Source organism: Carassius carassius, chromosome 1 (assembly GCF_963082965.1).
Source record: "Carassius carassius chromosome 1, fCarCar2.1, whole genome shotgun sequence".
NCBI classification, from domain to species: Eukaryota; Metazoa; Chordata; class Actinopteri; order Cypriniformes; family Cyprinidae; genus Carassius; species Carassius carassius.
The window spans coordinates 1069326-1081783 of NC_081755.1; the positions used below are offsets into that span (position 1 = coordinate 1069326).

Consider the following 12458-nt stretch of genomic DNA (forward strand, 5'->3'; position numbering starts at 1 on the left):
CAAAACTAATAAAGTGAGTGAAGTGAAGTGACATTCGGCCAAGTATGGTGACCCATACTCAGAATTTGTGCTCTGCATTTAACCCATCCGAAGTGCACACACACAGAGCAGTGAACACACACACACACACTGTGAAAACACACCCGGAGCAGTGGGTAATAGCCATGCTAACCATCAGTTTAGTCATTTGACATGAGAAAACTCCAATAAACCAAAGATATGCCAAGTACAATTACTTTTAAAATTTTTTTAGTAATATGTACAGTACTTACGGACAAATAGTATCCAAGGCAACAGTGTAAAGAAAAAAATTGCAGCAGGAGAAAACACCACTAATGCTCTGCTCTGCTGCACACTCTATTGACTCTTGATAGAAATTTGCTACCGAAAGTGAAACTTAAACTAAAGCTACTGCTGCTGGTTAGCCAAAAGGGGGCACTGTTGCACACACAATTATGTTAAAAAACAAACTCTTAATTTACTTCAGAGGTCAGAACAACGTTTGTGAATATTTTGAATAAAACAGGTATAACTAAATAAAAGTGATCCATGTGCATACAGATGTAATGTAGCTGCGTTGTGTCACATGACAAGCATGACGCGTCGCCATGGAAACAATAAGGCGGTAAACTCTAAAATAACGGTCGTCTAAAAAAACTCACGCCGGGGGCTCAGCTAGAATATTTTAAACTCATGTGCGAAAGGGTATATGTGTGTAGAGAGATATTGTTTGCTCTCTTTGAAGTTTTATTGTTTTAATGCATGGTTTTCTGTTTTCTGTTTTGTGCGGGTTCCTGAGTATTTGCTGGCAATTCAGGAGTGAAGTGTCCAAATGAGGAGGGTCTGGCTGCAGACATGCTCTTAAAATGATTTATTGATTCATTAATTTAAAGACTGCAAGGGACGTCACTTGTGGAAGTGCAGGTGTCTGAGAATTCAGGTGCATGTCTGGAGCCAGACCCTTCTCATTTTGGACCCTTAGCTCCTGAATTGCCATTGACTTATTTCTCAATTTGATAACATGACATGCTGAACAACATGAAACATTAAAAATGAATATAAAACGTACATAAATACTATATATACTCCTAAACCAGGTCTTTGTTTACAATGATGTTTTTGATATAATATTTTTTCAAATATAAGGAGTGCTATTGAAGTACTACTTTCCAAAGATATTTTCCAAGACGAGGACATAAGGACTGCAGTTAACTGCAACTCGAGAAATTCGTCAAGATGAAGGAAACAACATTCGAAGCTGCCATCTCATACCAGTCCAGTTTTGGGGTGGTTAAAAAAATGAAAGTATCTCCTTAATGTGGACCAATCACCGTCACGGGTTACTCTATAAAGAATTTTGTATTTGTATTGCTTCTGATTATATAAGCTTTGTAATTTCATGAAATAGACATTTTGACAAAAAACATCTTTCTTTGGCACACTCCTCTTTGAATTATTTAACAGTTTGTTTTATAACAACTCGATTAGCAAATGTTTCTATTTATTTCCTATAATAACACAATGGCATGACAAAAGCAAAGCACCTCTGATGCTGAATTTTATTTACGCAGATCCAAAGTTTACCGAAAATCTTCAGGAATTTCATTCAGAAAATGCACATCTGATATGTGGAATGAGACAAAAACCCACAGAAACAACTCAATGCAACTGCTTGATATTTATTGAGTTCTACTTGCACATTCGTAAAGAAATTAGGGAGAATTAGTTAAAGGAGCAATTGACCAAAAAATGAAAAATTGATTACAAACTTGCAACCTTTCACTTCACAAGACATTAATTGATGGACTGGAGTCGTGTGGACTATTGTGATGTCTTCATGATCAGCTGTTTGAGCTTTCATTCTGATGGCACCCATTCACTGCAGAGGATCTCCATCAATAAGCAAATGATGTAAAGTTATATTTCTTCAGATCTGTTCTGATGAAGAACTAATCTTTATCTTGGATCGACTGAGGGTAAGCGATGTTTTAAAATTGTCATTTTTTTGGTCAACTATTCCTTTAATGCAAGACAATAAGACATTCACAATTTTACATGAAACTTAAATGTTGGTGTGTATTTCTTCACACACACATAAGGCTTTTTAATGTGACAGGGGTTGTCATTCCAGTTACTCGAGGCTATAGCAGGAAGGAAAAAAATCTATTATTGTTACTGTATAAGTTTTCTGATAAAATGTAATGCTTGTTAAGGTAATACAGCCAATTCTAGTCCTTTACCATTTCATAAACATTAGGTGAAGTTAAAATACAGTTCTACATTCGGCTGGTTATTGGAATTGAGGCTACTAAGGATTTCCAAGATAAAACAAAGATATAAATAGTGATGATATTTCATAAACATTTAAAACACTCACGTTGATAGTTCATCATAAGACAGTGCTCGTTTCTATTGCTATTGTCAGGTTGTGAAGGAGCCCATATCTCTTGGTCCAGTTTTGATCCATCACTCCAGAGCCATGTTCCCTCCTGTGAACAGAACACCATAAAGGACACTCCGTTTCCATCACACACCTACATGGCATTATTTGATATTTGTAAATATAAAAAAACATGTTCACACCAACCATTTGGATCACAAGTTCATGATGTTAACGCATTAAAAACATGTTTGTGTTTCTCTATAGAAACCAGTAGACCTACCATGCCAAACATATCAGCTGTATCCTAATCTTACTTTTTATTCTATGACATAACTCAAAAACAACTACAATATACAAAAGAAAAAGAAAAAGAATGGCTATTGACAAGTACGCTAAACAAATGTAAAACAAACATACTGAAACAGCGTCATAGCCTCCTATCCAGGACTCAGTTGCCTCTTGAGTTTGATATTTAATCATGATCTGTACGAAGATGTACTCCTCATAACTGTGTACAGAGGCCAGGTTCCCATCGTAGCCCAAACACTGTTTCTAAAGAGAGTAGGACATAAAAACTATTGTTAACTAACTGAAACTTTCAAGACTTAGAAATGAAGGAATCCCTATGATAAGATGGCATCTCATACCTCTGCATCAATCCAGGAACGCGGAAAGTTAAAAAAGCGGAAGCATCTACCTTTATATGCAGACCATCCACTTTCACAGGTTTCTGTAAGAAAGATAGGGGAGTATTATTGCTGCCTTAAACCTTTAGTATTTTCATTAAACTGAGATCAGATTGATATTGTATGTATACGCACCTTGTCTGACCAGGGTACAGGTCCCTGTTTAAAATGTGTAAATAGCACAAAGAAATAAACAGAACAAAGATACAAATTAAACAATGTTTAAGTTTGTAATTGTCCAGTTACAGAGACCATATAATCAAATGTAAAATAGCATTGCGTAGTCTTCACTGTATAAATGAAAAAGAGTTTAGTTCTTGTTAAAATGACAAAGTAATTTAGTGAAGCGCAGTGAGAGATTTTCTCTCATTAGATTTCTTGGATTAAAATAAGGACATCGACAGCAGCTGCTAAATTAGGTGCAGTCACTTTAAGAGACAATGCATCCGATTTCTTTCTCAACTGTTTACATTCACTTAAGAGGTAACCGACCGCCAAGACAGGTACAACATAATATTTTATGCATTTGTCCGTTCAAGAGCAAGAAGAGGCAAAACTCAATTTGGTGTTGAAGGGCTGAGACGTGGCTCTCTGTGTGCACAGAACACAGCGCACTGATGCTGAATTAAGCTTTTCACCTCTTTTTGTGTTTGTATGTTTATGTTTTTGTTCACTCAGGTGCAGATGGAGAACTCAGTTCAGTGTTTGAGCTCTGTCCACAGCCGTGGGTCTCTATAATCATCACCACCTTTCACCAGTGACGACCCTGCTTTTGTCACTACAACTAGACAGAACAAATGTAACACACTAAGGGTGTACTCACACTAGGCACGGTTGCCATGAACCGGGCCCGAGTACGATTGTCCCCCCTCCCCACTCCCCCTCTGGCCTGCACTCGCATAGGGTTTCAGCATTCGTGCCGGAGCACGCTTACGTCATTATGGTGCGACGGTTTCGGGATAAACAGGAAGAGCGGCGCTCTCTGAACACAATGGAGTCCATCGCTCTGTTTTCTTTGTGGATAATTTTGTGTCGTTTGGTCCAGGGTGGTCCACAGCCCTCTCACAGCCTGTTGTTAAACAGATGTGTCGCCTTAGTGGTGCGAAAATTTTCACGTAATCGTGCTGCTCGTATGAGGAGGTTTGCAAGGTACCAGCTGAGCTTTTGGAGCGTCGCAAAACCGTGACGCCACGCGTCCTGTTCCGTGCTCCAGACAGTTAGCGCTCACACTGCATGCGAACCGCGCCCGAGTCCAACTGAACCGTGCTCTGGCCCACCTATTCCAAGCGGGCCAGGGCCGGCCAATCGGGCATGGTACGGAGCACTCACACTAGTCAAACGAACCGCACTTTGGTGGTCAAACGCACTCGGGCACAGTTCAAACTGGCTAGTGTGAGTACACCCTAAAATATCTCACCATTGGTTCTGCAATTAAGAGGTGCTGCCTCTAAAAAAAAAGAAAAAGAAAACATTTATATATAATATATTAAACATTTTAATAATCAGATTACAATTTTATGTCTAAGTCCAAACTAACAGTCAGTGGGATTTGAGGTAAACTGCATAAATTAAAAACTGGGCCACATACACTTCACAACAATTACCTGAAGCATCCAGAGCAAAAGAGCAGGACAAATGTAACACACTAAAATATCTCACCATCGCTTATGCCAGTAAGAAGTGCTGTCTCTGAAATAATAAAAGAAAAAGAATATATATATATATATATATATATATATATATATATATATATATATATATATATATATATATATATTAAACATTTTATTAATCAGATTACAATTAACAGTCTGTGGGATTTGAGGTAAACTGCAACCTGAAGCACCCAGAGCAAAAGAGCAGAACAAATGTAACACACTAAAAGACAGCATCAATATCTTACCATTGCTTGTGCCATTAAGAGGTGTTGCCTCTGAAATAATCAAAGAAAAATTATATGTGTGTGTGTGTTTGTATTAAAAATTGTAATAATCAGATTACAATTTGATGTCTAAATCCAAACTAACAGTCTGTGGGATTTGAGGTAAACCACATGAATAGAAAACTGGGCCACATACACTTCACAACAATTACCTGAAGCATCCAGAGCAAAGAGCAGAAAGAAAGACAGACAAAGAGGCCAGACTGCCATTGTTCCTGAAATCAACCAGTACTACTGCACACCTGACAAAACATGAAGACAGAACAGTTTTTATTCATTATTAACCTGTTCTCAATGTCCACATTCCAATATTGCCAGCTGTACAAGAGCCCTGTGCGTCACTATGGAAAGGATATATATATATATATATATATATATATATATATATATATATATATATATATATATATATATATATATATATATATAAGCATTTCAAATGATCCACTGACTCAAGCCACACTTTTATGAAACAGTAAAGTGTAAAGTTTTGAGCAGCTGAAAAACCTCACCCTCTATGAAGTTAGTCACGTCCAAGTACTCTGTAGCTCTCTGCAGAACAACAAATGCTTGACTCTTCAAAACCAGATCATGACTCCCCTATTTTTATTTGGTTCATACACAGAGGAGACTGCTGTCTGATTGGTTCCTGTCTCCAAAACCCACAACAAATCCTTATCTTAAACCTAATCCCACACAGGAAAACCAGGAGAGTTATGATAAGAAATGAGATTTCAACACCACACATTACATAACCTAAAATCAATACAAACATTACTTGACTTGGTTATTTTATAACATTGTGTTAATAATGACTCTCTAGTGTTGTGGATTTTGTCAAATTTGACATTTCATTTGGTCACTGTCACTATGTTTATAGGCATTATTCACAGCTATAGCAAGAATGGAAAGGGGTTTTGTCTGTAATTCTACATTGAGATCAGAAGAGAGATGAAGAACATACATCACGTGGGGAGTACATATTCACGTTGTGCTGTGGGGCTCCTTGAGCTCATCAAAACTATCCATTAGTTCCTCAAATGTTCATTTCCGTTACCTAATAGATTGGTGAGTTTTATTCTGTCGAAGGAAAAAAACTGAAATTCAGGATTCTATTTATATTCTATATCTTGGAATTTTCTTATGCCTCTGTAATAACTGGACAACATACATACATACTGATAGAAAATAGTGATTGAGAAAAACATTTTCACTTTGCTGTCCACAATGAATGCCAAGACAGTGCAAAACTATATACACACATACGTAAAGAATAATTGACGACGGGCCGTTGAATTATTATAAAAATAATTATATATGAAAAAATATAAATTTAGACTATGTATATCTAAATACGTGAGTATAGAGTAGGAATATAGAATGTGAAAAATAGATAACACACACCTGGTCACAAATTCGACACACCTGTCACATACTCACACACACAGCTGTTCCCCTTTGTCACGGACAATATATTCTCCACTCTCACACCACTCTGTCTGGCTGGATTAATGTTAATTGTGATTTGTAAGTGTTCATGTATACTGGTGTCTGCATTTTGGCTGCGTCTGCTCTTGTCCCTGTGATTTGTTTCTGTTTTGTTTTTGGCCTTGTTGGCCTTTTTTGTTCTCATTAAAAGATAATTTCTCTGCATTTGCACCCAGACCCTGTTTCCTTCACGGTTCCGTCTCTACCGCGCCGTGACCATATCCTCCTCATACTTAATCATTAGTAATACCTAAAATCAGAGGAAATTATAGGTGACTGACCCTGATGTAGAACCTAACACTGATTGTGAGCCTAAACTTCACAAAAGCTATAAACTGTTTCTTCATATCTGATTGGTTAATCACAGTGTGGTTCCAGGGTCAACAAAGTTCTGCCGGAAGCTTCAGCATAGGCAACTGCTTCAAACATTCAGACAGGTTTTTTTTATATCAATGTTCAAGGTTCATTTGCAAACTTGACTCATCTAGTTAGTTTTAACAATGCATCATGCTCAAACATGAGCAATGTTGAATCACTGTCTACATGACCCAGTTTATCACGCTTATATTGAAATCCTCCTACTTTTTTCTTTGAAAAATTCGGTTACACTTTATTTTACGGTTATATCTATTAGTTGCTAATTAGCATGTATATTACTAGAATATTAGCCATGTATTAGTGCTAATTAAGCACATATTAATGCCTAATTCTACATCCCCTAATCCTACCCTAATCCTACTAATTATCAGAAAATTAAGAGTTTATTGAGAGAAAAGCCATAGCTATTAGTAATAAGCAACTAATAGATGTAACCGTAAAATAAAGTGTTAACAAAAATGTATATGATAGTTTTATGCAGTTTATGCAGTTATTGATTTATTTATACTACATTTTTCAAGGCACACTGCTCCCCGGGTACCACAGGAAAAAATATAAATATAAATATAAAGTAGATTTAAGACAGATTAATTTCTTTATTTTATGTGCAAAATTCACAGTTTATCCACAAGCAAAACTGGCTTAAATCTCCTTTGTATTCCTTTTTTTCTTGCTGAATTTAACTCTCATCCCTGAGGCTTATGAATAACAACAACAAATGCAGTTGTTTGATACATTATTATTACATGAATATCATGATTAATCAAATATATTTGAGCCTTTTTCCTAAGTATATAATCTCATACTATGATGTAACTCCCAACCCTACCTAGTACAGTTCTCTTACGAGAGTTCTCTCGTACTGTGTCTTAGCTAAGACGCTACAGGAAAAATCTCTTTTCACGAAACACTGAAGCAAAAAATTATCCTTAATTTTGAATTATTGTAAAGCGCATTTGCAGCAGCACACAGCCATAGGCGAGACGGCTCGCTCGCTCATTGGCTGCTCTGCGGCAACTGCACAAGCCTATCGAGCGCAGGCTGATGCAACATCAGACCAATGAGGGCGCTCGCGCCCTCCATGCCACTTCCCGCCGAAACGGGTGTGGCCTAGCCCTATAAAGGGAGCTCGAAAAGGCTGACTCACCTGATTTTTCATCTCTTCAGCAAAGCTCACGCATCGCTGGATCACGAGAGGAAGCAAGCGCCGTCCATAGCATCTCAGCGGGACGAGCCATTCCTGAAGCCGCTGGCCTACGCCGCCTTCCACTGCCGTTCCTGCTGCGCGTTCTGGTGCCTATATCCTTTTTTGTATCCTCGTGTGTGTTCGCCCTGCGACACACACTTGTAAAAGAGCTGCGTCTTTTTAAAGATGCCCTCGTGCGGCTTGTGCAGAGCCCCGCTCAGCGAAGGAGACCGTCACGTCATCTGCGTCTCCTGCCTGGGTGAGGATCATGCAGCGCTCGCGCTCGCTGACGGCGGCTGCCCTCACTGCGAGCTACTGCCGATGGTGACTCTGAGGACTCGCCTGGCATTCTCCTCCGAGCCTGCATTCCCCGCTGCGACGCAGCGCCGTAAAAAGCGCCACTCCCAGCGAATTCCGGAATCGTCTCCAGCTCTACCGAGCTCGCCGGTTCTCCCTGCTTCACCGGCCTCCCCTGCATCGCTTCCCGATGGTCAGCGCCCGCTGTCTGCTGCCGCGTCTTCCGAGGAAGTAGAACTCAGGGCCGCGTCGGGGGAAGAGGACACGTGCTCTCTGCTTGCTTCGGGCAGTGAGGGTTGGGCGAGCTCCGGGGATCTTGCGCCTTCTGCTCAGAAGCCCAGCAGACGGGCTGATATCGAGAAGGAGCTGATGCGAGTGCTCCTGCTGGCCGCGGCGAGCCTTGGCCTCGAGTGGTCTGCACCAGCGCCCCCTCTCTCGTTCCCGGCTGGATGGTAGCTTTCTTCCAGATGAGCGTACTTCTCCTAGCTCAAAGCCCGCCCCGTTTCTTCCTGAGCTTCATGAAGAAGTGGCGAAAGCTTGGAACGCTCCATACTCGCCAGCATTTTCCACACTGGATGATGCTAAAAACAGAGGCTACCAGTCACTTCCGCCGGTGGAACAGGCTATAGCGACGCACCTTTGCCCGCCCTCTGCTGGACGGCGGACGAAAGCGGCGTTGCCATCGAAAGCCTGCTGCATGACGTCATCTCTGCTCGCGCGGATCTTTTCTGCTGCTGGGCAGTCTGCGTTACACACCATGGCCATGCTGCAGATTTTCCAGGGTGATCTCCTCTGGTGACCTGAAGCTATCTGTCTCTCGAATTTGAGGAGTGCTTCTGATCTCTCTCTCCGCGCTACTAAGTCCGCTGCACAGGCCATGGGACGGGTTATGGCTTCCGCTACTGTGGCTGAGAGACATCTATGGCTGACGCTATCAGACATGGCAGAGTCTGAGCGCGCTGCGTTCCTCGACGCCCCGCTGACTCCCGCTGGCATCTTCGGATCGTCTGTCAACCAGTTTGTTGAGAGATTCGTCGAGGACCAGAAAGCGTCGCAAGCTTTCAAGCACTTCTTGCCGGCCCCGCAAAGCTCTCAGCCACGCCCCCCGCCTCCTGCTGCTTCATCGCAACAGCGTAAGCAACGTAGCTCGAGACCCCGTTCTCGCTCTACCAGCCGTCGCCCCGCGCCGTGGGAAGCACGGCAGAGGATTACGGTGAGGCCGGAAGTCCCGAAGTCATCCTAGCACTTCTAGGAAAGCGCCGGTGTACGAGTTCCGCTGTGGCCGAGCTCTCACCCAGGCGCGCTGCTGTTTCAGTTCCAGGAATTGTGACTGTCTCAGCGTTTTCTGCAACGCGCAAGCCTGCACAGTTGCCCGCTTGCCTGCACACAAAAGCCGTTATCATGGCTACCCAGATATTTCCCGAAAAGAGGGTAATTTCTGGTGTCCCGGCCACGGCCGATGGTGCTATAAATGTAGTGACGATGCCCACTGCTCAGTGCCCATCTCCGCATATAAGCACAGCCCTTCACACAGGGCTTGCGCCCATAAAATCAACTCAGATCGATCGCGCGCACTACACAGTAAACGTGCCCACTCCTACGTGCCCACAAACACTATGTCACACACGGCGTGTGGTTTCTGTAAAAACGAAACCCGTGCACGTGCGCTCTGCCCAGGCAGACAGCGAGTCGAAAGCAGTAAATGTGCACTCTTACAGCCCACAGTTACTCACAGACCCTCACTCGGTTAGGCACCGTGGTGGAGTCGAGGAAGAGCGATCTGCCCGTTGTGATCAGCGCGCTCCCAGCCTCAAACGTCACAGGCATAACGCCCATGTTACAGCACACCGAAGCGCCGCCGTTGCCCAGCCAACAGAGCGCGCTTCGCATCCAACCCTTAGCCATTCATGCAGATGCATGGTCAGCGCTTCCAGGGTTTTCGGATTGGGTGCTAGACATTATAAAGAGAGGCTACTCGCTACAGTTTTTTCGACGCCCTCCGCGCTGTTTAGCGCGCGTCGAAACTACGGTCAAAACAGAAGTAGCACACCTACTTCGGGCCGAAATATCAAAACTGTTGAGCAAAGGGGCTGTGGAGCCTGTATCTCAAGCTCAAAGCGAAGGGGGGCTGTACAGCAGATACTTCTGGCTCAATCACGATCAGAGCTCGTGGAACACGGGGCCATTTTACTCGATCACCTCGAGAAACTCTGTCTCAGTGTCAACTGGACGAAGAGTTCGCTGAACCCCAGTCAGACGATACTGTTTTTGGGTATAGCTCTGGACTCACGCTCCATGATGGCGCGGCTGTCGCCACAGCGTGCGTTTGGCATTCAGCGCGCAGCGAGCTCTCTCCGCTGCGGCACGACCTTCTCGCTCAGAGAATTTCAGAAGATGCTAGGTCTCATGGCCTCAGCATCTCCAGTTCTTCAGTTGGGCCTGCTCCGCATGCGCCCCTTGCAGTTCTGGCCGAAAGCGCGGGTACCGTGCGGAGCGTGGATATCCGGTCAGTTGCGTCTCAAGGTCAATCAGAGCTGTGTTACAGCCCTGAAACCCTGGACAGCAAACGACTGGTACCAATCAGGTGTAAGCCTGGGGACTTCCTCGAAAGTGAAAATGGTGTCAACAGACGCCTCCACTCCCCGAATCAAGGGCCGCCACGTCTTAGTCCGTTCGGACAACATGTCTGTGGTGTCCTATATAAATTGCCAGGGCGGTCTCAGGTCCCGAAACCTGTACAGGTTGGCAGAACGCCTCCTGGTTTGGGCTCAGCGCAACTTGCGCTCGCTGAGAGCAGTTCATGTGCCTGGGCTACAGAATCTGGGTCCGGACAGACTGTCCAGAAACAACATTCCCACAAGCGAATGGTCTCTACACCCACAGACAGTCCAGCTGTTGTGGGAGAGATTTGGCAGGGCGGAAGTGGACCTCTTCGCGTCCCACGAAAATGCTCACTCGCTTCTTTTCCAAGAACGAAAGTGCGCTGTCACAGAGGTGGCCGTGCTGCCCGCTCTATGCTTCCCCACCGTCTCCCTCCTTCCGCAGGTGATAGAACGGGTGAGGGAAACGAGATGCTCAGTGCTGCTTGTAGCACCACTTTGGAAGAACCAACCATGGTTTCCAGATTTGATGCAGTTAGAAGACACTGCCCCGTGGCCAGTGCCGTTGAGGAGGGACCTCCTCTCGCAGGCCAGGGGCTCGATTTGGCACCCTCAACCGGAGTTGTGGTCCCTCCATGTGTGGGCGCTCAACGGTTACCCGCTGATCTCTCAGTGGGAGTGCTAAATACTATCACTCAGGCTAGAGCTCCATCGACTCGACGGCTGTATGCCTCGAAGTGGTCAGTATTCTCCAGCTGGTGCACAGCTCGGGGACGTTCACCCCTTAGTTGTGAGGTGACGGAGGTTCTCTCCTTCCTACAGGAGCAGTTGGATAAGGGCAGAGCCCCCTCCACGCTCAAAGTTTATGTGGCGGCTATCGCAGCGTTTTCTGAGACAACGCTCGGTCAGTCAATAGGAAGGAATGATTTGGTCATCCGCTTCCTTAGAGGAGCTAGGAGGCTGAATCCTCCCAGACCTCCGTCAGTCCCTGTATGGGACCTCTCAACGGTTTTGGAGGCCATGAAAGGTTCCCCTTTCGAGCCTATCCGAACGATTAGCCTCAAACATCTGTCATTCAAGACGGTGTTCTTGTTGGCTCTCGCTTCAGTGAAGCGTGTGGGTGACCTGCACGCGCTCTCGGTGAGCCCGACGTGCTTGGAGTTTGGGCCTAATGACTCAAGGGTCATACTCAAACCTAGGCACGGTTATGTGCCGAAATCCCTTAACATGCCGTTTCGGGCTCAGGTTATTTCCCTGTCTGCCCTGTCGGTGTCAGGAGAGGATGGAGACTCAAGTCTTCTTTGCCCCGTTAGGGCTTTAAGAGCTTACGTGTCTCGCTCCGCTGTCTTCAGACAGACTGAGCAGCTGTTTTTCTCGTTCAGTGGACGTTCCAAGGGAATGGCTGTTTCGAGACAGAGCCTATCCAGATGGATAGTTGACGCCATAGCGTTAGCTTACGCTTCCAGGGGTCTTCAGTGCCCACTGGGCGTCAGAGCAC

The 12458-nt window shown here is 44.2% G+C and overlaps 1 protein-coding gene across 4 annotated transcripts; it reads right to left on the minus strand.

The window, feature by feature from the left end:
- Positions 1-1663: 1663 nt before the first annotated feature.
- LOC132101306 (galactose-specific lectin nattectin-like) lies at positions 1664-5623 on the minus strand. 4 transcript variants are annotated; one of them, XM_059506208.1, is made up of 10 exons: positions 5524-5623; positions 5164-5253; positions 4973-5002; positions 4729-4758; positions 4487-4516; positions 3205-3228; positions 3031-3113; positions 2801-2935; positions 2378-2489; positions 1664-2141 (listed from the first exon to the last, which is right to left on the minus strand). In XM_059506208.1, exons 2-10 carry the CDS (start codon positions 5219-5221, stop codon positions 2044-2046), a joined length of 600 nt encoding a protein of 199 aa, XP_059362191.1. In that variant the 5' UTR covers positions 5222-5253; positions 5524-5623; the 3' UTR covers positions 1664-2043. The 4 variants fall into 4 exon arrangements, with proteins under 4 accessions (XP_059362191.1, XP_059362274.1, XP_059362357.1 ...); XM_059506291.1 differs by lacking the exon at positions 4973-5002; XM_059506374.1 differs by lacking the exons at positions 3205-3228; positions 4487-4516.
- Positions 5624-12458: the final 6835 nt, after the last annotated feature.

Excerpts from the sequence above, each read along its gene's own strand:
- LOC132101306 (XM_059506208.1), bottom strand. The coding sequence starts at position 5,221 with ATGGCAGTCTGGCCTCTTTGTCTGTCTTTCTTTCTGCTCTTTGCTCTG. Across the intron at positions 3,229-4,486 it reads TCTTAATTGCAGAACCAATG|GGACCTGTACCCTGGTCAGA; the intron begins GTGAGATATTTT and ends CATTTTAAACAG. Across the intron at positions 3,114-3,204 it reads CTGTACCCTGGTCAGACAAG|AAACCTGTGAAAGTGGATGG; the intron begins GTGCGTATACAT and ends TCTTTCTTACAG.